A 26,187-nucleotide genomic window follows, 5' to 3' on the forward strand; every position below is an offset into this window, starting at 1 on the left:
ATGCCGAGGAGAGCCAACCACAATGTACAGTGCATTTGCTTCAACTTGCGCGGGCGCTGTGGCCGCTGTGTGAATCTAGCGTACGTTGACAGCCCACGCGCTAAATGTGTACTAAGCTTGTGCCGGGACGCCAAAAGGCATATCCAAGGGTTCCTAAGCTCGCGCTCTCTACGTGAAAACATCGGTGCTGTACCTCTCGTTCCTAACCTTGTCAAACCACTTATTCGCTCTCTCCTCGGCTTCTTCTTCGTTGCTATCGTACCCATGCTCCTTCTGCCACATCTTGGATAATTCGAGGCACGTCTTCTTTACCGATTCACCCAGCCCTTTACTTCCACAAACGTAGACACGACCGCCCTCATCCCACAAACCCAACAGCATCTTCGCATCCGCGCGCATCGCATCATCGACGTGCTTGTGCCCGTTGCTCTTCTCCGGAGCCTGACTGAAAGCGTAGTGCAACGTAACAGCTCCCATCTTCTCCCACCTCGAAAGCTCGTCTGCATACAAACGATCTTTTTCCGGATGCCTGCAGCCGATGTATAGATGGGCGGGAGCAAGGGCACGCCCGGCTCCGATCTGAGCCGCACGCTCTTGCACGAAGGAGCGGAAAGGCGCAAGGCCAGTCCCAGCGCAGAACATAGCCACCGGTGTCTTCTCTGCATCGGTCGGGAGGTGGAAGGCTTGATGGCTCTGCTTCACGGCAACATGAACGATGTCGCCCGGCTTGAGAAGCGAGAGGTAGTGGCTAGCTACGCCGATATGGCGTCCCTGGCCGCTAAGTGCTTCGTCCTCTAGGATGGCGTAGGTCAGCGACACCTTTTGCGGGTCCGCCAACGGAGAGGAGCTGATGCTGTACTGCCGCACTCTCATGGTGATCAGTGAGCCTACGAACGCACCAAGTGGCAGTTCAATGTCGGAGTAGCGCTCAAGAAGGTCGAGCAGTGAAACGCGCTTCTCTGTGATCTCTGCATCGAAGTCGCCGTCGTGGATTTGGCGTAGCTCCTTCTTCGTTTGCTCGTCTTTGCTGGCTTCCATAAGCATGATCAAGTTGCGCTTCGTAGCGGGTTGGCTAAGCTCAACATAGGCTGAGAACAGATTGTGTGCGCTTATTGGGTGCTCGGTAGGTAGAGCTGTGCTACTTTTGCTGGAGATGGTCAACATAGCGTCCCAGGGTAAGTGGAATCTGCACTCGTTAGCGCCTTTCGTGCGTATGCTTTGTAAGGCTTCTCACCTCAATACCACGCGATGCACAGTTTCTTCAGGGTTCAGCGGAAGCACTGCCAGATAATCTCCAGCCCTGTAAGTCATGTCGGACGGCAATTGCAGTTCGATGTGTCGCTTCTCTGGTTCACCAGGCGCAGTGAGAGTTCTCGTCGCGATCACCTTCGCTTCCGATACGCCAGCTCGTAGCTTAGAAGCACGGTGGTTGGATACGGCGATCGAGAGGTTTTGGCTCTGCGGTGAGGCTTCAGCGCCTTCGTCGGCGTCTTTCCCGCCAAAGCGCCTCTTGATGGCAGGCCAGAGTATTTCGTCCTCCCATGTCTGGAAAGCGGACATCATGTCTCCCTTGGCTGCATCGGCGTTTCCACGTTCACACATGCGCTGACCGCCATGCTTCTCAAGCAGGTTGTCGATACTGTTGGGAATGCGATGGAACGTCTGCTTCCAGTCCGAGTGTCCGCAGCCGAAGATAGCAAAGCTCGTCTCCACCTTCTCGCTGTCTTTCAAATTTTGCAGCCAGTCATAGAAGTGGGCGGCGTTGTCTGTAGGCTGCCCTTCATAGCTTGCCGTCACGATTACCACAGGCTCCCTAGTTGGTAGACTCGCTTTAGCCGAGTCCAGTGTCGCTACCTTCGCCATGAAACCGTGTGCCCCAGCATCAGCGGCAAGTGTTTGCGCGAAAGCTTCGCACGTCCCACTGTTGCTGCCGTACAATATGGTCATCGGAGAGCCGTCGACTTCCTTTTCAGCGGCGGATGGCTGATGGAGCGTGCGCTGAGCACCTCGTACAGAGCCGGCCAGACTTTGCTCGACTTTGGTAGCCGTCCAGCCTTCGCGGAGCTTGGCTCGTATGGAGAAGTCTTTTGGCTTGATGGTCAATGTTGACTTGATTTGCAGCTCATACTGTGAGTCGTCTAGGCTGAAGTCGAAGTATTGAAGAAGCATAGCCGTAACCATCATAGCCTCCTGCCATGCGAACGGCCGCCCGATGCAGCCTCTGGCGCCGTTGCCGAAGGGTTTCCAGCTGTTTGGCGGTAAGCCGTTGAAATTGTCGTCAAGCATTCGTTCTGGCTTCCACTGCTCTGCGTCGTCACCGTAGACCGTAGGGTCTCGATGCACTGATGGGAGGACGGCAACAATAGGTACCCCATGATCGACAAAATACTTGCCCCCAATGACATCTCCCTGCTTGTTGTGGGGCGAAACCGAAAATGCAGGGGCGGTGGGTTCCAGACGTAGTGTCTCCCGCAAGCAGGCTGTAATGTATGGAAGTTCGTTTAAGTGGTGTGCTTCGATACTATCGCTTTTTATTACGCGATCGACTTCGTCCTGTGCTTTGCGGTATGCCTGACGATCGGGAAGTCAGTCGGGTATCTAGAGATTCATACCAAGTTGCACGCCCCACCTCTGGATGTTTCAGCAAATAGTAGAACAAGAAACTGAGCAGCCCGCTGGTGGTCTCGTGGCCCGCGATAAGGAAGGTGATCATGTTGTCTATGACGGTCTCGTTGCTAAGGTTTTGGCCAGTTTTCGGGTCTTTGCCTAGTGTCATCGCATTCAGGAGATCCTTGACCTCCTTGGGATGCTGTTTGCGTTGCTCAACGATGTCACTACTTAGCTTTCGCATGTACTCAATGTCCTTAAAGAATTGTGCGTCTTCCTGCTTGTAGAAAGAGCCCATATATGGAGGACGCGCAGCACGCGCAGCACCAATGCGCAAGAAGTTGGTCATTGAAGAGATGAAAGGGTGCATCTCATCGGTATAGAAGCTGTTGAAGCGGTAATCCATTGCACAAAGCGCCAATGTGTCGAGGGTAAGCTTGGTGAAATCGTCTGTGGTCGGAATCACCTTTATCCAGAGCAACGTTGATTAGCTTCGCTCAAGCGTGAAGGGAGCCCCTGCGCAAGATATACTGACATACTCCGGGCCGTATCGTGCCCATTTAAGAACCAGCTGGCTCGCGATCTGTTTCCAGTCAGCCTACCGCCTCGAGACCGTCTACGCTCAAGGCTACTGACGTCCTTCATATCGTCGAACATGGCTGTAATGTTAAGAGGGCCGAATGCGGGAACGAGAATCCGATGGGCAAGATGCCAATTGGTTTCATCATTCTGTGCGGTGAAGAGACCGTCATGGGTGCCATTCCGGAGCTGTGAGAGGCCTGCTGATACAAGCTTGCCGAACCTTTTCTCGTCGCAGATTTCATTGAGCAGCTTTTGAGTGCTGATGAAGACACGACGCCTTCCAAAGGTCGTCAAGGAGAATATCTCCCCATACGTCTTTGCAAGGTTCGTCAACGATAGAATGGGCAGCTCGGGGTCAACATCGGTAATGTTGCCAACGAGTGGCCAGCCCGCCGGCTGCGGTATTGGTACAGTATCTTTTTTGTCCACCGCCATGGTTGTCGGGGCAAGAAGGTGTGTTCACTGGTAATGAAGGAAAATTACGTGGCGGTTATTGATAGTAAAGAAACAGCATCAGCATGCAGGGTTCGGTGTTGCAAGAACTACATATACTTATGTGGCCATACCTTCAATGCACGAAAAAGGTGTCTTCATAAGACACGGATCCGTTGGCATGCCGTGACCATGCTCGCCTATCTTCAGATGTCATAGCAGGGAGGCGTGCTTTGCCCTGGAGTCGAACTATGCACGGAAGTTCGGACGGCCAGACCGAACAAGTTTGCTTCAGCCGAGGCATCTTTTGCACGAACGGCGCGAGCATATGAGAGAACCACAAATACGGCCGCAGACTGGACAACTTCGCTACACAACTGGTCTCTGATATCGCTCGTAAAGGAAGAGAAGCATCGAGAGCAAATTGGCAAGAAAATATTGGCAAGCTTGAACCTCGGCAACGGCGGTTTGTTGAGTAGGCTACGTTCCGTCCAAGCATGACCGAGAGTGATGGCGCTATCGTCCGAATACAGGGACAGACACCTTTGCCCAGCACATGGTGTTGTAGGCATGTCAGCTAGTATCACTATGCATTGGCGCTATGCCCGTACGAGTAGATCTGGTGTCTCTACTCTCTACCATTGGTTGCTTAGCGTATCCGACTGAAGGCGTAGAAAAGGGATCGTTCTCGACCGCGTTGTCAAGAACGCCATAGGTGATACCTATCATGCCACTTAATGACTGTCCATCGAGCGCCGCGCGTGTCACATGTCCATTGCGCCAGTACCCAGCCTGCCTTGGCTTGCCATGCCACGCCATGCCACTTGCGCCAAGCTATGCAAAGTTCAAATGCTCTGTTACCAGCTCTTGTCCGCAGGTCTATGGTGACAGGCCCAGCGCCTCGTCCTCTGCCGCATTTGTGAGAGAGAGCCAGGCGGTCCAGGCAATACCGACAGTGGAGACGAATGGCTGGTGTGTTGTCAGCGGATCCAAACTCCAAACGAGGATCGAAGGGTACTTACGATTTGGAACTGTATCGGCATCAACCGGAAATTGATAAGTTGCACCAACGGCCAAACCAAGAAGTTCGCCTTCAACGCCGGGATGTAGACGTCCTGAAACTTCTTCGCAATCGCTCGTCGTCCACCGCCCTCCGCGACAGTCATGAACGTGAAGAAACAAGCCAGGCCGCACGGTGCGAACAACAGCTGGTCGAATGCGACCCTCTTCAGCGAACTGAGAGCTGCCTTGCCTGCAACCATTGGGAATGTCCGCTCCAGGAAGGCGAACCATCGATGTTGTAGAGGCGCCATGATGAACGGATACGCCATGAATCTGATCATGCGCTCAAAGTCAAAGGGCGGAGGCGGTTGCCTGAAGGATGGCGATTCCGGCCATGGTACCTTCTTGTCATACTCTTGTATCTCGATCGAGAAGAAGTCGTTGTTCGCTGCCTCAGGGTCGGCGCGTCGTTGTGCTTGTCGTCTCCGGAAGGCCGTCAGTGTTTGTGCGGTTGTGTCTGCGATGCCGCCTAGCACCTAAGCAGGGCACGTGTCAGTCCCATATAGGAGATGCGATTATTCAAGGATCTTACGGCGTTGGTGACCATGGTCGTGAAGACCGGTCGGCGGGTATAGTATGCATTGAATGTCCGTATCAATATCGAAACCATCGTAATCTGTATCAGGGCAATTATAGCATGAAGTAGGGGCTGTACAGATCAGATGGGCGAGTTAGCGTCATTATCTCAAGCTGCCGCTTGATGGTCGCCAGCATACCAGTCGTCCGTAGATGTAGCGGCTGTTCAACGTCCGTAACAGGCGTTTTCGTGAGTCGTTCAAGGTCATTGTCGCGTTATTCCATGGGCTGCAGGGCGCCGGAGGGAGCAGGGTAGGCACGGGTCAACCGTGTGGTGACGACAAAGTGTGTCGCTGATTCAGGGTGGCTTGACGATCTTGTGCGATAAGCAACAGTCGGGCGATGAGGTTCGCTGGGGGTGTTTGAGAATAAGTTATGTGGATGTACTTGGTGAGAGGTAGACTATACTACGATAATCAATACAACCAGCGACCCGCTCGAGACGCAGCCAAATCAATGCTAATGCCTGGCCTGGCGGCGCGCCGATGGTGAGTGCATGCAACTGCGCCACTGCCGCTTGCCGGCAACTGATCGGCGCTCGTGCTCCAACAACTTGATCTTCTTGTACATGTACACTGTAGTTTGTTTGACCACTACAGGCCACATTCTTTAAGTCTTTAATCTGCCTTGCTTGGTCGGCACAGGACGAAGGAGAGATTGCTATGTGTGGCACCTTCTGCACAATCAGCACGCGTCAACATGTCCAGCCGTCTCCGGAACTACAACGACTGCTTGACCGTCGCGGGCCAGATAGTACATGCGCGGAGACGGTGACCATCACAGCGACGAGCGAGGCCCCCAGCAACTCTGCTAAGGTCTACGTTACATTTGTGTCGACCGTGCTCTCACTGCGTGGTGCAGTCACTGTGAGGCAACCGTACCGGCAGCCTGGCTCAGGCTCTGTCTTCTGCTGGAACGGCGAAGCTTGGTCCGTTGGCGCAAATTCACTCGACGGTGTCAATGACACGGACGCTGTCTTCAACATGATCCATCAGGTTTGCTCTGAGCCCCGATTGACCGGGTCCCCCCACGAGCAGATTCCGGAGAGAGTATCACAGGTTGCGAGCGCTTTGGCTCGAGTTGCTGGCCCGTATGCATTCGTTTACTACGATGCGCATAATGGACTCCTGTACTTTGGACGGGACTTTCTCGGCCGTCGCTCTCTCCTCACTCGCGTGACTGCCGAAGGGGACATATTACTCAGCAGCATTGCCTCTCCGACTTCTGACACCAACTGGACCGAAGTGGAAGCGGATGGCCTCTACTGCGTTGATATCACTAGGGCTGGCATCACTCGTCGTGACTCTCCCACGCGGTTCGCACTGTGGGGCCAGTATGTCGTTTATAGGACGCCCTATCACTTTCGCCCTGCAAACAGCACAAAGCGTCCGGATTCGGTAGGTTGCGAGCGTGCCGTGAGCGAAGCAAAGCTCATGGCGAGGTAGGTCATTCCATCTCTCTCTCTTAACATGAGCCCTCCGGCACAGCCGTACACGCTCGAGTTAACTTCACCGGCCGTACTTCGCTTAGAGTCGCTGCTGCGTGACTCTATAGCGTTGCGCGTGCTCAACATACCAGAGCCGCCATGCAGAGAACCGATCAACCAGGCCGCGGCTCGCTTGGCTATCCTCTTCTCCGGCGGACTCGATTGCACGGTGCTTGCGCGCTTGGTGCACGACATTCTGCCCCTTCATGAGCCCGTGGACCTCTTGAACGTTGCCTTTGAGAATCCTCGAATTCACAAGGCTAACCGTGGAACTGGCGAGCAAGATCACGATCTCTACGGGGAGTGCCCTGACCGCGTCACTGGCCGTGCATCCTGGGCAGAGTTGCGAACTGTCTGCCCGGGGAGAGACTGGAAATTCGTAGCGATCAATGTACCTTTCCTGGAAACAACGGAGCACCGCGAACAGGTCATTGCGCTTATGCATCCGCACAATACGGAGATGGACCTCAGCATCGCTTACGCGCTATACTTCGCAGCAAGAGGGCAAGGCTACCTCCTGCCATCGTCGCCAGTGCTTGAGAAAGTACTGTACACGACCTCAGCGCGCGTTCTTCTGTCCGGTCTTGGTGCTGACGAGCTGTTCGCTGGGTACCAGCGTCACGCGACCGCATTTAACCGCAACAGCTTCAAAGGTCTCCTCGACGAGCTAGACCTTGATATCGGTAGACTCGGCAAACGCAATCTAGGGCGTGACGACAGAGTGATCAGTCACTGGGGCAGAGAGGCGAGGTATCCGTATCTGGACGAAAACCTACTGACTTGGGCTCTCGCTGCTCCTGTGCATGAAAAGTGCGGCTTTGGCGATGTTCTGGTACCTGGCGTGGAGGCTAGCGAGAGTATCGAGCCTGGGAAGAAGGTGCTACGATGCTTAGCCTGGAAGCTTGGCATGCAGCGAGCAGCAAAGGAGAAGAAACGAGCAGTAAGCATCACATACGAGAGCATCCTCGGCACAAGCTGACATGTTTGAAGATTCAATTCGGTGCTCGCACGGCCAAAATGGAAACTGGCAAGACCAAAGGCACCCAGCTGCTCTCACCCAGAGAACGGTAGATGAACAACATGGGAAGAAGGGTAAGTGACATAAGTTCTCTTTGCACCCGCGTCGCACTGATGACGAGATGAGCGTACTCTTGCTCTCATCTCAGATACTTACGAGATCTTCGTGCAAAGTCCGTCAGCCTAACCCACCTTCTCCGCAAAACTGTGGTTGAGTGACGGAGGATGCAAGGATCGATGACACCTCAAAGGCAAGTCTGAGTAACGGCGCACAATACTCGGACGTCTTTTCTGCGCCATAACAGTTCCAATTGTCCTTGTGTACTGATGCGCAGTCGCTATACAGACCCTTGCTAATACCTCCGGAGCGCCGCGGCCTGTTCCTGCGCTAGCTTCTCCGGCTACATCATGCAGCAAACTTTATTCAACAATGGAAGAACGTATGAGGGTCAGGGAGCAGAATGCAGCCGAACATATTGTGGGAAACGCCCGGACAGTGCCTTGAACGACTGATTGAGACGCTGAGTGTCACTGCCTCCGGACAAGATGCGCATACGTTCACTTACCCACGGGAGTATGAGGCCTCGAATCGTTCCTCACACATCCCTACTGTTCAGTCCGGAGCTGGAGAGTATGACAACGGAAAACCAGCATGAACTCGTCACGGCAAACGCGAGATACGCCTCCACCTTCGACGAGGACAAGAAGAAGGTCATGGCGCCACCGCGCAAGAAGTATATCCTGGGTACGCCACAACCGCATAATGCCAGACCTGACCCTTCTAAGTCTTGATCAGTGACGTGCATGGACGCTCGCATCGACTCCGCCGCTGCTTTTGGCATTGCTCTTGGCGACGCACACGTCATCCGCAACGCTGGCGCCAGCGTCCAGGAAGCGTTTCGCTCGATCATGATCTCGCAGCATTTCATGGGTACCTTGGAGGTTATCATCGTCAAGCATACGGAATGCGGGATGTCCATGTTTACGAACGACGAAGCTTGCAGCATGGTAACGCGTAGCAGAGGCCTGGAGGCCTTACCGCAGGACTACGACTTCGGCTGTATCGTGGAAGCGGAGCAGAGCGCGAGGGATGACGTGGCGTGGTTGAAGCAGCAGCGAGCGGTTATGGAGGAGACAGAAGTTAGCGGGTGGTTGTACGATGTGAGGACGGCGAGGGTGAGGAAAGTCGCGTGACGAACATGTCTTGGCTCTGGAGTCACGTTAGTGGCAATTGGTCACTTCTGCATCCTTGGCAACCGTGACCGCAGTCTGTGTTTCACCGTAGATGTCACCTTAAGTCGAACAATGTCTTGCGCAGCGCTTGGCGAAGTTGGCAAGCCTGTGCCACTGGACACGACGGTCATCTGGGCAGGATATCCAGATTCATGGCGGGTGTTTGCGTTTAATGTCTCCACCCCCGCTATTGATAGATTGGGGTACATGTGATCCTCCTGTGATCCAGTCAGGGGTCTTAAACCGAGCGAAGCATTCCATCGTTCGTGCTTCCTTCACCACTCAACTTCCCCTCGAGCATCGTTTCGACATCAGGCAACGGCTCATGTGGACTTATTAGATCCCTTAACCTGGCATTGACTTCACCATCAGAACTCATGCCAACTGCTAGCCTGTCCATCCTAAGATAGCCTCTGTTGTCGATCTACCGGCGATCTTCCTGTTCCACGTGGACGATCGTTCAGGCGCAGCGTGAAATCTCTAGTAAACCACGAACGACGTTTGGACGGAGATCGAGGCTCTACCCAAAGCCCGTCGTTAGAGTATCAGTAACAGTTTGATAGCGGCTATCGCCGGCAGTCACCGTGGCGAAGGCGACGATGCCTTCAAGCAGGCGTCTGAAGGTTACAGCGCTGATAGCGGTCCTGACGGTACTCGTCATCCTCTACGTTACCAATGGCGCCCAAAACACCTACACCTCTCCATTCTACACGCGGACGGTTGAAGCGATGCGGAATCGACAGGAGGCTGAGGCGCACAACGATGTGATGGCGCAGGAAAAACAGCGCATGGACCGGGTAGAGCGGCTACAGAAGGAGCACGACGTGGCCGTCTCTGCAGCCACAGCGACTGGCACGAGCGTGCTTAGCGGTGATGCGGCGAAAGCTGGTGGCGCCGAGAAGGGTGTGGATGACCAAAAGCCGCTGGCGCATGATGTCAAAGAGGCCGCAGAAGCAGTGGCGCCGAAACCGCGAAAAAGTCCGGCGGCAGCTGGAGATGGGAAGATTGTTTCTATGAAACCATCAAGCGCCGCAGACCACGACGGTGTGGCCAAGATTGGCAATGTCGGGCAACCGAAAGCGGTAGACCTGGGAACGGAGGACAAGACGGCAAGCACAGAGAGCGAAGAGGAACATAAGATTGAGACTGAGCTCAACGACATCCTCAAGAAAGGCCCCATCATCATCTTCAGCAAGAGCTACTGCCCATTTAGCAAGAAAGCGAAGCACATCCTGCTTGACCTGTACACTATCGACCCGCCACCATACGTGGTGGAGCTGGACCAACATGAGCTTGGCACTGGCCTGCAAGCAGCGCTCGAGAAAAGTACAGGGAGGAGGACCGTGCCGAATGTGCTTATCAACGGCAAGTCAATCGGTGGCGGTGACGATATCGAAGCTTTGCATAACGACGATAAACTTGTCGAGACTGTGCAGTCGATGGGTGGAAAGAGGATCGTCGAGGTGAAGAAGAAGGACGGTGATGATTCTAAAACAGCGCTGAAGTTCAGAGCTTAAAGCGTAACGACTGTATCCAACACTTTCCTCCCAGCCTAAGCGACATAGTGATGAACATTGCGCTTCCAGCATTCCTCTTCTCAGACATTACCAGCGCTAAAGTCGACACCACGGGACATGCGGACATAGCGAGGCAGTGCGGTCTTACTGAGCACTGTCGAAGCATTGCCACAACATGGTGGCAAGTCAGGTGTGGCAAGTGCGGCAAGTGCGGCGCAGGTGAGCTCTCATGTTCTACATCTAGAGCTAGGGACGTGCGTATAATGAGGCTGGTGTACAGTACACGTTAGTCGCACCGACAGGAAAGTCGCAGCAGGAAGCACTTCAAGATTCATAAGCCTGCAATTCATAGCCGGAACTTGTGTGTCGCGAGCTGAGGCTGCGTAGGACGAAGTCAACCGGAGGCGATGTAATGTGCAGGAACGCACTGGAGAAGGAGGTGCGGATAGTGCACTCATGGGAGCATGAAGCGATTCATTGTTGAGCATCTCCGTACCATTCGGAGCGCATAAAGCTAATTGCAATGCAAGGCGCAGTGTGCCTTCTTCGCCTCCTGCGCCGTGCCTCAACCTTGAACCAGCACTTGATTTGCGACTCTGCTGCTCTACTCCTCGACAATGTTGCCGCGCTCGCTGACATACAAGCCGTCCAAGAACTTCCGGATATCCTTGTTCCGCACTCGACAGACTTGCTGGATGTCTGCGGCTGACTGTGAGACGTTCTCGAGGGAGTTTCCGGTTAGCTCGAGCTGATCCTTCTGATTCTTCGATGCCTCCACATCGACACCATGATGCATGGTCACGCGACGGACGAGCTTCTCGCCCAAGAAATTCCTGGCCGACGCATCAGTATACAATAAACTCCTATCGAGATGTTAAGCCTACCGTATCTCCACCTCCCACAGCCCAGTGTCCTTGTTCTTTTCCATGTTCACGTTGATCGGAAAGTGAGCGTAGACATATCGCATCTTGTACTTGTAGCCCTTCGTCACGCCGACGATCATGTTGTAGATGATGGTGCGCACTGTTCGGAGAGTGGCGACGTTCTTCCTTGAGCCGTGGTGCAGCTCGATGTTGATCATATCTGGTGAAGGCGTGGAGAAGGAGACGGCCAAGTGGGAGAGGTTGTTTGTGAGCTTGCCGCGAGGGCCCTCGACGGTCACGATACGCGTTTTAATGTGGACTTTGACTGTAGATGGGCAGCGATGTTAGTGGTGCTTCTGAAGGCTCAATGGCGAGCCGTATGCCACATTGTGTTGACTGTAATCGGACATACCGCCATCTGGAATTTGCAGCTCCTCCTTCGAGTGGATGTACCGCATCTTGGGCGATTGGACAAATGTTGTCGGCGTGGATTGTCGATGTGAGGCCGCTACCGATGGCTTGAAGTCCTCGCTGTCGCAAAACCTCGAAAGTGTGCGTTTTGCCAAGCCGAACTTTCAACGGCAACTCCCGCAGCAGCCGGAAAGCCCCTCCTGCAACCTTCAACCTCACCTTCCGCTTCCCAGCAATCGTGTACACCACCCTACGTTGCACGTTGCCAGGTCGAGCCCGTTGTCAACCTTCAAGGGTCGGCCTAGTTCTCTGGGACAGTCGTAGGTTTACTGCGGCAGAGCATCATGGGCGGTAATGGTCGGAAGGGTTGTTTCGATACACAGCTTTTTACCATCATATCTCTCTCGAGATATGCGGTCACGTCGTTACAGTACGGCTTTGACAGTGATCAGGACGAGGCCTGTCAGGAACCAGATGCTTGCTTTTCCATGCTGGCTTTAGTGGCTGTAGACGAACCACATGAATCCTCGAAAGATAGAGCAAACGCTAAGACGTTCGTGCGCAGCATTGTGTACTTCGATGCGTGCTTCCGCATTGATGCGCCCATAGCCCTTGTTTGCTTTCGACGAAATGTTTTCCCGAGATCCTGATGATCGAAGATCTCACATCCCAGGCAGATCGCCTCGTGTAAGTAATATAGTTCTGCATCCCGGTCGCAGGTGCGACACTACTGAATCAATAAAATCGTTCAAGCAGCTCAATGGCCGACTTGAAAGCTTGAATCATCGACCAAGCTTCCTACTTGTGGGAGCAGGTGATCGGCGAAGACTATGCACCCAACTTCAACGTCTACCTTGCGGGCATTTGGGACCAAAACCTCTTGTCAATAGTGCGGTGGACTGCAGTCTTAGCTTGCGAAGGTCACGGTCCACTGGCTCAAAGTCTTCCAGCGCCGACACTCACTGGAGCACTGGAACTGTTGTTGCTGGCATGCATGGAAGCAAGAGGTGCAAACGCGATGCTCGTACAGTCACGACACTGGAACACCAATTTCTTCGCTCATACGCCGAGTCACGGAATTGTGCGATTGCATTGATAAATGGTAACTGTGGGTTGGTTGCGCGTGGGAGGACTACAGACTCGAAGCTGACGTAAGAGCAATTCAGTGATGGCGAGTGATCATTGGAGCATGGTATTGACTGTACAAGCTCAGTCGGTCTTGTCTGTGCTACTGTGTGAAGACGATGTGATGAGTATTGCACACGCAGATAGCACAATTGATTGATCGCTAGAGTAGAGGACATAGTTGTGCTTCAGAGTGGTAAATGAAGGACGACCCGAAACAACCCTTCCCGACCTTTGTTCAGGCGGCTTCAAAGCCGACGACGCAACACGCAAGAAGGTCGCTTGGCTGACGTGCAGGAAGCTACAGGTATGCATGCAGTGTTCTTCCACCGCGTAGCTAGTCCGAGAACTGCGGTAGGATCGTAGGTATGTGCAATGTGTGGCAAATGTGGAACTAGCATGACTGTAACAAGTAGGGGCGCTAGAATGACTTTGTCTTGGCCGGGCGGGAAGGGAGTCCGTCGACTTGTTTGTACAAGATCCTCTTCCCTGGGTTCCTCTTAGTTGTCCTGATAACCGTCTCAAGTCTCGTCTCAGATGTCGCTTTGCTGGCCACCGCGCATGATTGCTGCCAAACTAGTGACATGGCGTCGGGCGGCAAGGATGCTATTTTAGCATTCGGATTCACACTACATGTGCGTCATGCTGGGGTGCCTCGGGCATGTTAGCAGCTGAAGAAGGGCGAGGGTCAACAAGGCGAGACTTGCAGCTCGGAAGTCGCATGGGGGTGCAGGACATACCCTGCTTCCCGACGCACACATCCGGGGCCAGCTCCAGCGCGCAATGCGCCGTTTTTGCGGACGCAGCCCTCGCCTTCTCCGCTCAAACAGGTATCGCGACATGAGGCGTGATGTGGTGCGCCTGCTTCGGTAGCGTCAAGCCTGTAAGAAGATACCATGCTGCTAAACATGCTTGGTGCTCCCAATGACCTCTCCTCGAACCTTCGTCCAATCGATACTGTTGTCCAGCTCCTCGTCTACGAGACCGCAAATGACAACATTGTCGCCACGTACGAGATACAAGCCATGAGGCTGCTCAATGGAAGGCTCCTCGTCATCTGTGGGCCGGATAATGCGCTCAATGGTGTCCTTGAGCACCACGTTCGTGACTTGGTCGCAGGATACAAGGGTACCCGTTAGCGTCCGGCCGTCCACGGTTATGATGCATACTTTCTCTACGTCGCCAGGTACGCCGTCAGCACTGCAACGCATACTGTAAGCCGGCTCAACAGGGCAAGCTATTTGGGGTGTTCTTACTGTTGAGATATGAGTTGAGCGACATCGCTGCAGTCCGTCGCGCACAGTGCACAATACAGACGGCAGCAACGGTGTGGTATCAACAAGTGGCAAGAGCCGTTCCTTTGATCAGTAAATGCATGGCTATGTGTGGATGTAAATACATCGCATACGTGAAGTGATCGCTAAGTGTTGCTTGACTCGCGTGGACTGGTCTGTGCACATGTAATTTGTTCGGCTTCGGCTTCGCAGCTTCGAGGCTCGCGTGCATTCTCCAACTCCTTCTCCTGCACCGTTGCACCTCCATTCCTCGCCTTCACTGAAAGTCCGCTAGTTGAAGGTGTTTATTGTGGGAGAGTTTAGCGATTAGCATTCGTTACGTGGACTCGCACTTCCCACGGGGAACAATGGCTCTCTGGGCTGAGGCCAAGGCTGCCGACGGCCGGACGTACTACTACAGGAAAGATGGCTCAGGTTTTACAACATGGGAGAAGCCAGAAGACTACGATGGCGAAGCGGTATCAGCAACTCCGGCCGTGAATGCAGACCAAGCTGCCATTGATGCGGCGTGGAACACAGCGCATGACAACCAGAACAAGGTCTATTATTGGAACGGCATTACCAAGCTGACCACATATGATGAACCCGAGGCGTACAGGAGGCAGCAACAACAGGTTGCGCAGCCTGCCGCGCCAGCATTTGTAGCCGGCGGTACGCCAAGTTACGGAGGACGTGACGACCATGGGCCGCCTCGTGAGCGCAGAATGGATAGGCGAGATGACCGTGACCATCTCCCGCAAAGAGCTGGCTTCGACAGTGGTCGTGGCGGCGGTGCGCCGTGGGAGCGGCAAGAATATCGAGGTCCTATGCCGCTCAAAGACGAACCCGCCTACACTTCACCAGAGCAGCAGGAAGAAGCTTTCGTCAAGCTGTTGAAGAAGTACGACGTCTCACATGGCATGTCGTACGAGGAGGCCATGCGGAAGGTCATCAAGGAGCGCGATTTCCGTGCCATTCCGGACCCGTACGACCGGCAGAAGGCATTCAACAAGTACTGCGATCAAGTACGTGCCGAAGAGAAAGGCAAAGAGAAGGAGCGCAAAGAGAAGCTGCGCGAGGACTTCAGAAAGATGTTGAGCACCCACGACGATATTCATCATTATACTCGCTGGAAGACCGCCAGGCCATTGATCGAGCGCGAAGCGGTCTTCAAACAGACCGGCAATGAGGACGAGCGTAGACAGATGTTTGACGAGTACGTTGGCGAGCTCAAGCGCCGACATATCCAGGATGAGATTGACAACCGCAAGACAGCGTTGCAGGAGCTTGAAAGCATTCTGAAAGTGATCATCACTGATCCGGACACCACGTGGACCAAAGCGGAGCAAGCCATCGAAGAGAACGATCGATTTACCTCGCTCGCCGTCTTCCGCTCCTTGAACAAGGTCGACTTACTACACGCTTTTGATGCGCACGTCAGAGAGCTCGACCGTGCGCGCAATGAGCAGAAGCAGAAAGACAAGAGGCTGACTACACGCCGCGCTCGTGTAGCCCGTGACGCCTTCCAGCAGCTCCTCGGAGGATTGCACGCACAAGGGAGAATCAAAGCGGGCACGAAGTGGCAGGACTTTTATCCGCTCATCGCAGAGGACGAGCGCTATTTGAACATGCTTACGGTACCCGGTAGCAGTCCACTGGACATGTTCTGGGACGCGGTTGAGGACGAGGACCGCAAACTGCGCAGCAAACGTAATGATGCGCTTGATGTGTTGGAAGACCGACGCTTCGAAATGACTGAGCAGACTTCCCTCGAGGAGTTCGGAGCGATTATGAGCGCTGATCCACGTACGGCGCGCTTCACAGACGAGGAGCTGCAGATGATATATAGTAGGCTGATGGAGAAGATTCTTCGGCGTCTTGAGGAAGAGAAGCTGAACGCAGAGCGACAACAGCGCAAGACTGTCGATGCTCTGCGTAGCCGCATCAAGCATCTTGATCCGCCAGTCCGCCTCGGCGAAACGTACGAGGAGGTGGCGCCGAGGTTGGAACCGTTTGAGGAATTTCAGATGCTGCAAGATGACGACGCAAGACGTGCCGCGTTTGAAAAGCACATGCGCCGAATCAGGGAGAAGGAGCAAGAAGATCTTGAGCGAGAGCGTGTTAGACGTGATCGCGACCAACGGAACGGCTCCCGCCGCACCGAGCGGGATGATCGTGAGCGCCGTCACCGCACACGCACGCCTGAGGTTGATGCATATGAAGCAGACCGGAAGAGGGCGCAGGCGAATCGCGAGAAGCAGTACAGGAAGGCTAGCTTTGGCCTTACTCCGCCCCCGCGCGAGCGTAGGGATGACAGGTACGACGACCGCCGCCGACCCGATAATATGTACGAGCGTGAGCGGCGCGAGCGCGAAATGGAACGCGAGCGGAGCTACATTAGTCGTGCAGATCCGCGCGATAAGGGCCGGACGCTCGATTATGGGGACGAGGATGCGGTGGTTAGTCAGCCAGGAAGCATCAGGAAGCGGAGGGAGAGTGATGGGAGTATGCGCGACAACAAGGTATGTCGACAATGTTGTGCTGCACGTAGGGGTCATTTCATGCTGACCGAACAGCGCGCTCGCCGTACTCGTACGCCTGAGCCGGAGCAGGGTGTGCTGAAGGAAGAGGAGCCAGCTTTGCAGTCTGGTAGCGAGGAAGGCGAACTCGCGGAGCTCTAGCAGGACTCCAATCTGGACAACGATACTGCTGCCGCTGCGACTGATGAGCTCCGCCCCGTGAAGGCTGAAGCTGGCAACGACGGGTTTTGGTTGGGAGACACCGACGACTGCATGGAGCCCGGAACCAAGGCTGAGTACCAGACCGAAGTCAACGATAACCTTAAACCGCAGGTCACATCTGAGTCCGAGACCGAAGTCAAGGCTGTAACCAAGATCGAAAGCCAGGCTGACATTAAGGCCGAAGTTAAGGCTGATTTCAAGACTGAGGTCAGAGCGGAGGATATCGCAATGTCGGATGCAGATGAAGTCATAGAAGACCCGAGGACATGGCACGTGGAGGATGGTGAGATCATCAGCTTCAGCATGAGGCCCGCATCTAGTCCCGTAACTGGCGATGATGCTAAATGCGATCAGGTCCGCTCGCTCTCGAGGAGCTAGGAAATTTCTTAGACCAGCTGGAGGCAAGAGGAGTCGCCACTTGTCGCGCTCTGGCGAGGTTGAGACGAGCTGGAGCTGCGATTTGAGGGTAATTGTGTGGGTTGACGTACGTTCACCTCAACTTTCAGCGCGAGGGTATCTCACTGAGGCAACACGTAGCTCTATCATTCACATTCGAACACCACGATCAAGCAGAAAGGAACGTGCTTACTGATGCTGTCGGCAAAGGGTACTCGGTACGTCTGTACATCTTCTAAAGCAGCCATTACTCTCTTTCTCCTCATCTACTCCTGTGCTTTCCTCCGGCTTCCATACAAGTGCATGCGTTTACTTGTGCACAGTCCTCTCGTTGCGGGATGCATTGTGTTGCTTCACAGCGATCCAACATCATCACTGCAAAGCTTAGCAGTTTTCGCTTGCGGTAGATTGTCCATGACTGTTGTTGGCCGCGTGATATCTGCGCGCCAGCGGAGACGGAACCCGGGCTCTCTCGGTAGGATGGCCTCTTCATCTTCTTCTTCCTCGGCACCATCCTCATCAAGCGACTCATCGGCGCCGCTGTTGACGGCGCGGCGTCTCTTTGTACCGTTGGCATGGATTGCAGCTTTCACACATGCAGGTTCCGCGTTTATCACATGCACGACGCCTTTCAGGACTCTTCCTCCAGGAAGAACTGCGAATGTGTCAGTAACCTTGACTAAGCGCTCAGTGCTGGAACATGACTTACATAGTTCCCGGCATTCTTCTGCTCATTGTCGAGTTGACTGTTCAACTTGTTGATGCGCGGACGGTACGTGTTGGGATCCCGACGGAATGTCACATCCAGACTCTCCAAGAACCGGTTGCAGCCCGTCAACAGACTCTCCGGCTTGTTTGCTCGAGACTTGACGGATGGCTGTCCGTCGAACACAATGACGCGGTCGGCGAGGTAGGTGGCCATGATGAAGTCGTGCTCTACAACGAATGCGGTCTTCTTGCTATGCATGATGAACCGCTTAATCACCCTTGCGGCAACAATACGCTGCTCGGAGTCAAGGTAGGCTGAGGGCTCGTCAATAAGGTAGATGTCGGCGGGGATGCCGAGTGCGAGGACGATGGCAACGCGCTGCAGCTCACCGCCGGACAAGTTCTGGACTTCCTGGTCGATGAAGTCATCCATCTTCAAGGGCTTGTAGACGTCCGTTTGAAACTGCGGCGATAGGAAGGCAGCCTTGATCTTCTTGAAGAAGAGTTGTCGGACCGTACCGGTGAACTTGGGAGTGATCTTTTGCGGCTTCATGCTGATGTTCATTGACGGTACCTTTTGTGTGCCGTCCGGCTTCTCGGCGCCTGCGAGCATCTTACAGAACGTAGTCTTGCCCGTACCGTTCTCACCCATCATAACGATGATCTCGGAGTCGGTGAAATCGCCGGTTTCGATGGTCAGGTTGAAGCTCCCCAGGGTCTTGGTCATTTTTGGGTAGTTATAGCCGCGAGACTTGTCTACAAGGTACTCTTCTCCGGCCTCGCCGATGCGGAACTGCAGGCTTTCTTCACGGAAGCGCAAGTTCTCAGTCGGAACATTGCCGTCCAGGAAGATGTTAATGCCTTCGCGCACGGAGAAGGGCGCGGTAACAACACCGTAGACGGCTGGCTTACCGTACAGTACGCAGATGTAATCGGAAAGGTAGTCGAGGACAGCAAGATCGTGCTCGACAACGATGACGTACTTGTCCGGGCCCAGCAGACTGCGGATCATGCGCGAGGCCGCCAGACGTTGCTTGACATCAAGGAAAGAGGAGGGCTCGTCGAACATGTAGACGTCCGCGTCCTGGACGCACACCATGCCAATGGCGAAACGTTGCAGCTCACCACCTGAGAGAAGTTCGATGTCGCGGTCCCATACCTGCTTAAGTTCGAGTACTTCAGCGATCTCCTCTAGGCGCTCCTTGCTGACTTGGCTACGTTGGGTCATTTGAAAGCCGACGGCACGGTTAGTGCCTTTGACAGCTTTAGGGATCTGGTCGACATATTGCGGCTTAGTCACAGCTTTGAGGTCGTCCTCAAGCACCTTTGTAAAGTAGTCTAAGGCATGCAAAGGTTAGTGCTTGGCACGTCACCACCTTCACTGTAGCCTCACTTACTCTGCAACTCCGACCCTCTGAAGTACTTCAGAATCTCCTCCCAATCCGGTGGATCATCATATCGTCCCAGGTTCGGCTTCAACTTCCCAGCCAAGATCTTCAGTGCAGTACTCTTGCCAATACCGTTCGTACCAACCAACCCCAGCACTTGCCCGGGCCGTGGCATGGGCAACCTGTGCAGCTTGAAGCTGTTGGCCGAGTAACGATGCGTGACCTGCGTCTCCAAATTCGTCGGCAAGTTGATGATGTTGATGGCGTCGAACGGACACTTCTTGGGACAGATGCCACATCCTATACATAGCCGCTCACTAATGAAGGCAATCTTGCTCTCAGGCGTGACCTCAATGCAAAGCTTGCCGGTGCGGACGACGGGGCACGACTTTTTGCACTCCTGCCGGCACTTCTTGGGCTTGCACTTATCGCTATTGACGATGGCGATACTGGAATGCGATCAGTAAGCCGCCATACCATCATCACCATCTGGGCGGCCATACCGAGTCAACTTGTCGCCCATCTTCGCGGCAGTATTGTTTCGCTTTGGTGGGGCTCAGCGAACAACGATTCTGTGGATGGAGCCTAACCAGAGGCGCCTCTCCAGGCACGAAAGAGTCTATCGACGTGCTGCGTAAATGATTGAGTTTCTGTGCAGCAAACACACACGCTCTCAGAACGAACCTGGAGGCAGTGGTGAATAAAAATAATAGTATTCAGCAGGCGCATGAGTGGTGAGTGGCTTTGGAGGATGTGGGGAAAGCGGCTTTGTCTTGGCGAGTGCAGTCGGCCTCTCTCCATCTCTCCTCCAACTCGTGCTGCTTCGACTTATCCCGCGTACCACCCACCACCCACCAACCCACCTCCTCCGATATTCCCCATACCGGGCGTAGACGACGCATCATGGCGTGTAAGTCACCTCCATCTACTCTTACGCTCGCTTTACTCCACAAACCAGGCTCCATGGACCGGATGCTGGTCGCTGCTCGTCCCATCCCCAGCCTCAAAGACCGGACGTATTCCATCGATATCAGCGCCGGCAACCCTTCGGATCACCTCTCTCGGGTACTCTAGGTACCTTCGGTGCTGGAGACTGCCGCCGTACAATTCGGGGCCATCGGAACGCTCGCAAGTCGCTGCAAGCCTCGTGACCGTCACCGCGGACCAAGCCATATTTCACGATCGGACCTTGCATCTACAAATTTCCTCTGGCGACCTGTACCGACTAGGTGGGGAAACTGGTCGCATATGCTTGCCGCTGCAATGTGCAAATTTGCAGCCCGCTACGACTGCCACAGCCTGAGAATCTGTACTGACTCTTCCATCAAGTAGCTCGTCCGGAACACCTCCCAGTACACCTACACCCATATAAAGACAAGCCCATGACAAACGGACACGTCCCGGACATTGAAAGCGCGGCTATGAACCCTTCCCCGCAACCCATGCGCTCCGAAAGCGAACTTTCAGACCTCAATGACATGCCGCCCTCGCGAAGCGAACCACAAGAGCACCTCCATGCAGATGATGACGATGCTATTCATGACATGGCCACGTCTGAAATGGATGAAGACGACGATGCTCCAGGCGAAGAAGACGCAGAGTACGATGCGGACTCTCCGCCGCATGAGCCCGCAGACGGAATGCATGACGACGGCTCGCTGTCGGAGGGAAGTCACAGACCAGGGAAGCGGAAGGCAGACGCCGACGATGATGAATTGATGCAGCAGAATCCGGAGCTGTATGGTCTGCGACGTAGCGTGCGTCTCCTGCTAACTGCCATGATCGTGCATCAGCTGACATTGCTGCTCGTAGGGACGAGCGCGTCCAACACGCCGAGTGGTACGTGCACTTTGGCATGATATGTACCCCTGCCCAGCTAAGCTGTAATTTAGGTTGACTCTTCCGACGACGAGGAAGACGAGGGAGATGAAGTCAACACCGGCAGACGCCGGAAACGACAGAAGACTGCTGGCGGCCGGCCCTGTAAGTGCCCTGTATCTCCACACACACTAGCTGCTGTGCTGACAGTCGTTGGCAGCTTCCACACACGATGAGTCTTCAGCGCAGCCCCTGTCGCACGCAGAAGAATCAGACGACGCAAACGACACATACGGCGGCGAACGCGGTAGAACCTTCGCTAAGAAGCAACGAAAGCTGTTGCAGGCTGCTGCCTCTGGCCGAGGTACACCACAGCTGTCCGAAGTTCGCTTCTCAACGCGGCGCGCTGCGAAGATCACTACGTACAACGAAGAGGAAGATCTCGGCTTCAGCGATGAAGAAGAAGATACGACACCCAACTATTACTACACTTACGAGGACGAGGGACCAGCTATTGACGTAGTCCTCAACCACCGTCTCAAAGAAGGTGCCGGTACGTTTTAAACACACTTTAGCAGGGCGGCTCGCATACTAAGCAAACGCAGATCCTGCCAGCGCTGACAAGCACGACTTTGAGTTCTATGTCTGTATACTTCCGTATCACGTGCTGCTCTCTTGTCACTGACGATGAACAGATCAAATGGCAATATCAAGCACACTACCATGCGACATGGGAGCCGTGGGCGACGTTGTCAGCCTACAAAGGCTTCCGCCGCCTCGAGAACTACTTTCGTAAGACTGTCAAGGTCGAGCTCAGCCTGAAGCAAGATCCGGATGTTGCTGCTGAAGACAGGGAGAAGTGGAACCTTGACCGAGAGTCCTACCTCGATTCGCTTAACGACTTCCGACATGTCGAGCGTGTCATAGGACGTCGCGAAGAAGAAGGTGTCACACAATACTACGTCAAGTGGAAAGGGCTGTTCTATGACTCCTGTACATGGGAGGAAGAAAGTCTGGTCAGCGAGCTGGCCCAGAAGGAGATCGATAGATACCTTGACCGCTCTACACATCTCCCGCAATCGAACCACAGAGAGGCAAATCTCGCAACGCGCACAGACTACAAGCCGTTCAGGACCCAGCCGGAGTACATCAAGGGTGGCGAGCTCCGCGAGTTTCAGATTCATGGCCTCAACTTTCTTGCGCACCACTGGTGCAAGGGCAACAACGTTATCCTCGCAGACGAGATGGGTCTGGGCAAGACCGTGCAAACAGTATCTTTCATGGACTGGCTGCGACATGATCGAGGTCAGCAAGGACCGTTCATCGTAGTAGTGCCCCTATCGACCATGCCTGCATGGGCAGACACCTTCAACAACTGGACACCTGACATCAACTACGTTGTGTATAGCGGCAATGAGACCGCGCGAAAGATCATCCGTGAATACGAGCTTCTCGTCAATGGCAATCCCCGGAAGGTGAAGTTCAACGTCCTGCTCACCACTTACGAATACATCTTGGCCGACTCTGGCTTCTTGTCACAGCTCAAGTGGCAATTCATGGCTGTGGACGAAGCGCACCGGCTCAAGAACCGCGAGTCGCAACTGTACGCTAAGCTTATGGATTTTGGTGCGCCAAGTCGATTGCTTATCACCGGCACGCCTATGCAGAACACATTGAGCGAACTGTCGGCGCTCATGGACTTCCTTATGCCGGGCAGAATAAACGTCGATTTAAATATTGACCTGACGTCGGAGGACGCTAGCAAGAAGATTGCCGAGCTTACAGATGCCATCTCGCCGTATATGATTCGCCGCACGAAGCAAAAGGTTGAACATGACCTGCCGCCCAAGACCGAGAAGATCATCCGCGTCGAGTTATCTGATGTTCAGCTTGAGTACTACAAGAACATCCTCACTCGCAACTACGCAGCACTCAACGCTGGCTCTAAGGCGCAGAAGACGTCCTTGCTGAACATCATGATGGAGCTGAAGAAGGCCAGCAATCACCCGTTCATGTTTCCGAACGCCGAAGAGCGCTTCCTGGACGGCAAGGACAGTCGCGAGGACCAACTCAAGGCGCTAGTGTCCACCTCCGGCAAGATGATAGTACTCGATCGGCTACTGGCAAAGTTCAAGCAGGAGGGTCACCGTGTCTTGATCTTCAGCCAGATGGTGAAGATGCTTGACATTCTCGGCGACTACCTGCAGCTGCGCGGCCACCAGTTCCAACGACTGGACGGCACCATTGCTGCCGGCGCTCGGCGACTGGCCATCGACCACTTTAACGCGCCTGAGAGCCAGGATTTCTGCTTCCTGCTGTCCACTCGGGCTGGTGGGCTTGGAATCAACCTGATGACTGCGGACACTGTGATCCTTTTCGACTCCGACTGGAACCCACAGGCTGATCTTCAAGCTATGGCCCGTGCGCACCGTATTGGGCAGAAGAAGCCAGTGACCATCTACCGCTTCGTCTCCAAAGACACTGTCGAGGAGGAAGTTCTTGAGCGGGCCCGCAACAAGCTCATGCTGGAGTACATCACAATTCAGCGTGGTGTCACCGACAAAGATGCCCGCGAGCTCGGTGACCGGATGGCTAAGGTCGGCGCAAGTACCGCCGAGCCAAACTCCTCCGACGACATCTCTAATATCCTCAAGAAGCGCGGCCAGAAGATGTTCGAACAGTCCGGCAATCAAGCTAGGCTTGAATCGCTTGATATTGATGCTATGCTTGCGAATGCAGAAGAGCACCGAACCGAGCAACCAGAAGGCATGACCACGGACGGAGGCGAAGAGTTCCTGCGAAGCTTCGAGTATACTGACGTCAAGATCGATGTCGAGTGGGAGGACATTATCCCGAAGGACCAGCTTGCGAAGCTCAAGGAGGAGGAGCGCAAGAAGCAGGAAGAAGCCTACCTTGAGAGCGTTATCGAGCAGAACCAACCACGCAAGCGTAAGGCGCCCGTGGATGAAGCGAGAGAACAGCGGGCGGCAAAGAAACGAGCTCGCGACCTTGCTGCCGAAGCTGCTGCGGATGTTGAGGACGATAGCGAGTCGGATCATGGGCGTGATCCTCGGCGCCCACTCAGCGAGAAGGAATGCCGCCTGCTTATCAACGCATACGAGCGCTATGGCTCGATTGAAGACAGAGAGGATGAGATTATCCGAGCCGCGAGACTTCTGGGTCGGGATGTCGATGTCGTCAAGGCTACCCTTCAGGAAGTCGTGGATACAGCGGTACGCCTGTTGAAAGAAGAGGAGGACCGCGTTACGGAGCTTGAGCGGAGCACTCAGAAGTCGGTCACTAAGAAGGACAAGAAGGCCGTGTTGTTTGACTTCCGTGGCGTCAAGCGCAACAACGCTGGAACGTTGACGGAGCGGCCGAAGGAGATGCGCATGATCCGCGACGAGGTCGACAGCGTTAACGACTGGCGCAACTTCCGTGTCCCGGGGACGTCGAAGCCTGCGAACTACACCGCTGAATGGGGTGCGAAGGAGGATGGTATGCTTGTCGTCGGCATGGCTCGACACGGCTTCGGCGCGTGGGTTGAGATTCGAGATGACCCTGAGCTGGGGCTTACTGACAAGTTCTACCTCGAGGAGCATCGCGTCGCCAACAAGGAGGACCGTACCAAAGGTGGCGAAGAAAAGCAGGCTCGGTCTCCCGGAGCCGTCCACTTGGTCCGACGAGCCAATTACCTACTCAGTGTACTGAAGGACAAGACCAGCGGCGGCCAGAACCCACTTGCAAAGAAGGCACTGGAGAACCATCACCGGAACAACCGCAAGTACATGGGGCAGTTGCACGGTCAATATGGTCGCCTGAGCACACCGACGTACGGATCCGCCAGCCCAATGCCCGGCAAGCCGCGTGCCAGCGACGTTGATGCTCGCCGTCTACAACCACCAGAAAACCGCAATTCGCTCGACCGGAGACTGCCCTCTCACGGCTCGCCTAACGGTCACGCCAAGCATCGCTACTCTGAAGAGCGTAAACCACACCATCATCGCAATGGAAGCTCACCGCTGGCGAGCTCGAGGCCCGAAGGCATGATGAATGGGGATGGCAAGCCACTGACCGAGACCGATATCCGCATTCGCAACTTTCTCAAACCGATTCGAGAGCGCCTCGAGCTTGTCCACACTGCCAACAAGCGCAATATCCCGGACAACGAGAAGCGCCTCAAGATGATCAAGCAAGGCCTGCTTGCAATAGGCACGCACATCGAGAAGCAAATAGCTGAGGCCGGCATGCGAGATCTGGAAGAGAAGATCTGGGACTATGTCTCGGAGCGGCACTGGCCGCAATCGAAGTCTGTCGAGAAGCGGGTGCCGGGCCCAAAACTTCGCGATATGTTCAAGAAGGTTGGAAGCAAGGCCGCCTCGGAGAATGCGGTCTCGAAGCCAACGCCAGTGAGACCCAAGCCGGAGCAGCCGCCAACACCGTTGTCAGTTATGAATGGCTCTGTGAACAAAGAAAGCACAGAAAAGGATAACATGGATAGTCTGGGTGTCAAGAACGTTCCGACTGCGGCAACGAAACTGGACTTGATGGAGATCAAGAGCGAGGGTGCATAGTGTGCTTTGCTTCTCGCGTGTTTAGCGCGTGCTTTCCTTTGCGCGTGTCTTTCTCGGAGCCTATGGCACTGACACCAGCTTTATTTTGGCAACGGCGTTCGAGCATACGGTTCAAACTTACGCTACGCATTGCATGGCAGCAACGGCTTGGTTGGAACACGGAGTGGATAGTGGCTGGAGGGAAGAGCGCATATATGGGTGGCCTCTGAATGCATGGTGTCTGGGTATTTTGGGTGATCCCTCTGCTCGCTGTCTCCGGTTACGAGCTATGAGCGACTGGGAGGAATCCTCAGCTCTGCACAAGCGAGCGATCTGAACTGAGATTAACGAAGGTTTAACAACTGTACAGGGCTGAGGCGGTACTTCAGCCCCGCATA

General features: G+C 54.5%; 15 protein-coding genes across 15 annotated transcripts; 8 read left to right on the forward strand and 7 right to left on the reverse strand.

Moving 5' to 3' along the window:
• Window positions 1–168: 168 nt before the first annotated feature.
• On the reverse strand, window positions 169–3,742 carry BAUCODRAFT_566786 (uncharacterized protein; the record flags this gene model as incomplete). Its single annotated transcript, XM_007673969.1, has 5 exons — window positions 3,244–3,742; window positions 3,143–3,190; window positions 2,630–3,073; window positions 1,235–2,571; window positions 169–1,186 (listed from the first exon to the last, which is right to left on the reverse strand). The coding sequence occupies exons 1-5, from the start codon at window positions 3,622–3,624 to the stop codon at window positions 169–171; spliced, it is 3,228 nt and encodes a 1,075-aa protein (XP_007672159.1). The 5' UTR covers window positions 3,625–3,742.
• A 310-nt stretch (window positions 3,743–4,052) lies between these two features.
• On the reverse strand, window positions 4,053–5,735 carry BAUCODRAFT_29362 (uncharacterized protein). The gene is made up of 4 exons (XM_007673970.1): window positions 5,400–5,735; window positions 5,216–5,332; window positions 4,644–5,159; window positions 4,053–4,590 (listed from the first exon to the last, which is right to left on the reverse strand). The coding sequence occupies exons 1-4, from the start codon at window positions 5,466–5,468 to the stop codon at window positions 4,501–4,503; spliced, it is 792 nt and encodes a 263-aa protein (XP_007672160.1). The 5' UTR covers window positions 5,469–5,735; the 3' UTR covers window positions 4,053–4,500.
• A 993-nt stretch (window positions 5,736–6,728) lies between these two features.
• BAUCODRAFT_118694 (uncharacterized protein) lies at window positions 6,729–7,816 on the forward strand (the record flags this gene model as incomplete). Its single annotated transcript, XM_007673971.1, has 2 exons — window positions 6,729–7,685; window positions 7,736–7,816. 2 exons carry the CDS (start codon window positions 6,729–6,731, stop codon window positions 7,814–7,816), a joined length of 1,038 nt encoding a protein of 345 aa, XP_007672161.1.
• Window positions 7,817–8,395: 579 nt separating this feature from the next.
• On the forward strand, window positions 8,396–8,956 carry BAUCODRAFT_144562 (uncharacterized protein; the record flags this gene model as incomplete). The annotated part of the gene is made up of 2 exons (XM_007673972.1): window positions 8,396–8,507; window positions 8,559–8,956. 2 exons carry the CDS (start codon window positions 8,396–8,398, stop codon window positions 8,954–8,956), a joined length of 510 nt encoding a protein of 169 aa, XP_007672162.1.
• A 1,028-nt stretch (window positions 8,957–9,984) lies between these two features.
• BAUCODRAFT_42814 (uncharacterized protein) lies at window positions 9,985–10,467 on the forward strand (the record flags this gene model as incomplete). Its single annotated transcript, XM_007673973.1, has 1 exon — window positions 9,985–10,467. A coding segment is annotated over one exon (483 nt), but the record flags the coding sequence as incomplete, so codon positions are not given.
• A 649-nt stretch (window positions 10,468–11,116) lies between these two features.
• Window positions 11,117–11,881, reverse strand: BAUCODRAFT_100632 (uncharacterized protein; the record flags this gene model as incomplete). The annotated part of the gene is made up of 3 exons (XM_007673974.1): window positions 11,788–11,881; window positions 11,397–11,700; window positions 11,117–11,345 (listed from the first exon to the last, which is right to left on the reverse strand). The coding sequence occupies exons 1-3, from the start codon at window positions 11,831–11,833 to the stop codon at window positions 11,117–11,119; spliced, it is 579 nt and encodes a 192-aa protein (XP_007672164.1). The 5' UTR covers window positions 11,834–11,881.
• A 160-nt stretch (window positions 11,882–12,041) lies between these two features.
• BAUCODRAFT_29367 (uncharacterized protein) lies at window positions 12,042–12,553 on the forward strand. Its single transcript, XM_007673975.1, has one exon. The coding sequence runs from the start codon at window positions 12,131–12,133 to the stop codon at window positions 12,434–12,436; it is 306 nt and encodes a 101-aa protein (XP_007672165.1). The 5' UTR covers window positions 12,042–12,130; the 3' UTR covers window positions 12,437–12,553.
• Window positions 12,554–12,974: 421 nt separating this feature from the next.
• BAUCODRAFT_29370 (uncharacterized protein) lies at window positions 12,975–13,703 on the reverse strand. The gene has a single exon (XM_007673976.1). The coding sequence runs from the start codon at window positions 13,224–13,226 to the stop codon at window positions 12,996–12,998; it is 231 nt and encodes a 76-aa protein (XP_007672166.1). The 5' UTR covers window positions 13,227–13,703; the 3' UTR covers window positions 12,975–12,995.
• Window positions 13,704–13,813: 110 nt separating this feature from the next.
• BAUCODRAFT_118700 (uncharacterized protein) lies at window positions 13,814–14,192 on the reverse strand (the record flags this gene model as incomplete). The annotated part of the gene is made up of 2 exons (XM_007673977.1): window positions 13,814–14,085; window positions 14,168–14,192. 2 exons carry the CDS (start codon window positions 14,190–14,192, stop codon window positions 13,814–13,816), a joined length of 297 nt encoding a protein of 98 aa, XP_007672167.1.
• A 361-nt stretch (window positions 14,193–14,553) lies between these two features.
• On the forward strand, window positions 14,554–16,866 carry BAUCODRAFT_61170 (uncharacterized protein; the record flags this gene model as incomplete). The annotated part of the gene is made up of 3 exons (XM_007673978.1): window positions 14,554–14,962; window positions 14,999–16,707; window positions 16,762–16,866. The coding sequence occupies 3 exons, from the start codon at window positions 14,554–14,556 to the stop codon at window positions 16,864–16,866; spliced, it is 2,223 nt and encodes a 740-aa protein (XP_007672168.1).
• Window positions 16,867–16,977: 111 nt separating this feature from the next.
• Window positions 16,978–17,304, forward strand: BAUCODRAFT_144567 (uncharacterized protein; the record flags this gene model as incomplete). The annotated part of the gene is made up of 1 exon (XM_007673979.1): window positions 16,978–17,304. One exon carries the CDS (start codon window positions 16,978–16,980, stop codon window positions 17,302–17,304), a length of 327 nt encoding a protein of 108 aa, XP_007672169.1.
• A 456-nt stretch (window positions 17,305–17,760) lies between these two features.
• On the reverse strand, window positions 17,761–19,488 carry BAUCODRAFT_192020 (uncharacterized protein). Its single transcript, XM_007673980.1, has one exon. The coding sequence runs from the start codon at window positions 19,256–19,258 to the stop codon at window positions 18,002–18,004; it is 1,257 nt and encodes a 418-aa protein (XP_007672170.1). The 5' UTR covers window positions 19,259–19,488; the 3' UTR covers window positions 17,761–18,001.
• A 789-nt stretch (window positions 19,489–20,277) lies between these two features.
• On the forward strand, window positions 20,278–20,805 carry BAUCODRAFT_29376 (uncharacterized protein). Its single transcript, XM_007673981.1, has 2 exons — window positions 20,278–20,647; window positions 20,751–20,805. Exon 1 carries the CDS (start codon window positions 20,322–20,324, stop codon window positions 20,490–20,492), a length of 171 nt encoding a protein of 56 aa, XP_007672171.1. The 5' UTR covers window positions 20,278–20,321; the 3' UTR covers window positions 20,493–20,647; window positions 20,751–20,805.
• A 31-nt stretch (window positions 20,806–20,836) lies between these two features.
• BAUCODRAFT_191220 (uncharacterized protein) lies at window positions 20,837–21,403 on the reverse strand. Its single transcript, XM_007673982.1, has one exon. The coding sequence runs from the start codon at window positions 21,273–21,275 to the stop codon at window positions 20,952–20,954; it is 324 nt and encodes a 107-aa protein (XP_007672172.1). The 5' UTR covers window positions 21,276–21,403; the 3' UTR covers window positions 20,837–20,951.
• Window positions 21,404–21,563: 160 nt separating this feature from the next.
• On the forward strand, window positions 21,564–25,869 carry BAUCODRAFT_192112 (uncharacterized protein). The gene is made up of 2 exons (XM_007673983.1): window positions 21,564–21,789; window positions 21,842–25,869. The coding sequence occupies exon 2, from the start codon at window positions 21,878–21,880 to the stop codon at window positions 25,808–25,810; it is 3,933 nt and encodes a 1,310-aa protein (XP_007672173.1). The 5' UTR covers window positions 21,564–21,789; window positions 21,842–21,877; the 3' UTR covers window positions 25,811–25,869.
• Window positions 25,870–26,187: the final 318 nt, after the last annotated feature.

Source organism: Baudoinia panamericana, assembly GCF_000338955.1.
Source record: "Baudoinia panamericana UAMH 10762 unplaced genomic scaffold BAUCOscaffold_1, whole genome shotgun sequence".
In the NCBI taxonomy this organism is placed as follows: Eukaryota; Fungi; Ascomycota; class Dothideomycetes; order Mycosphaerellales; family Teratosphaeriaceae; genus Baudoinia; species Baudoinia panamericana.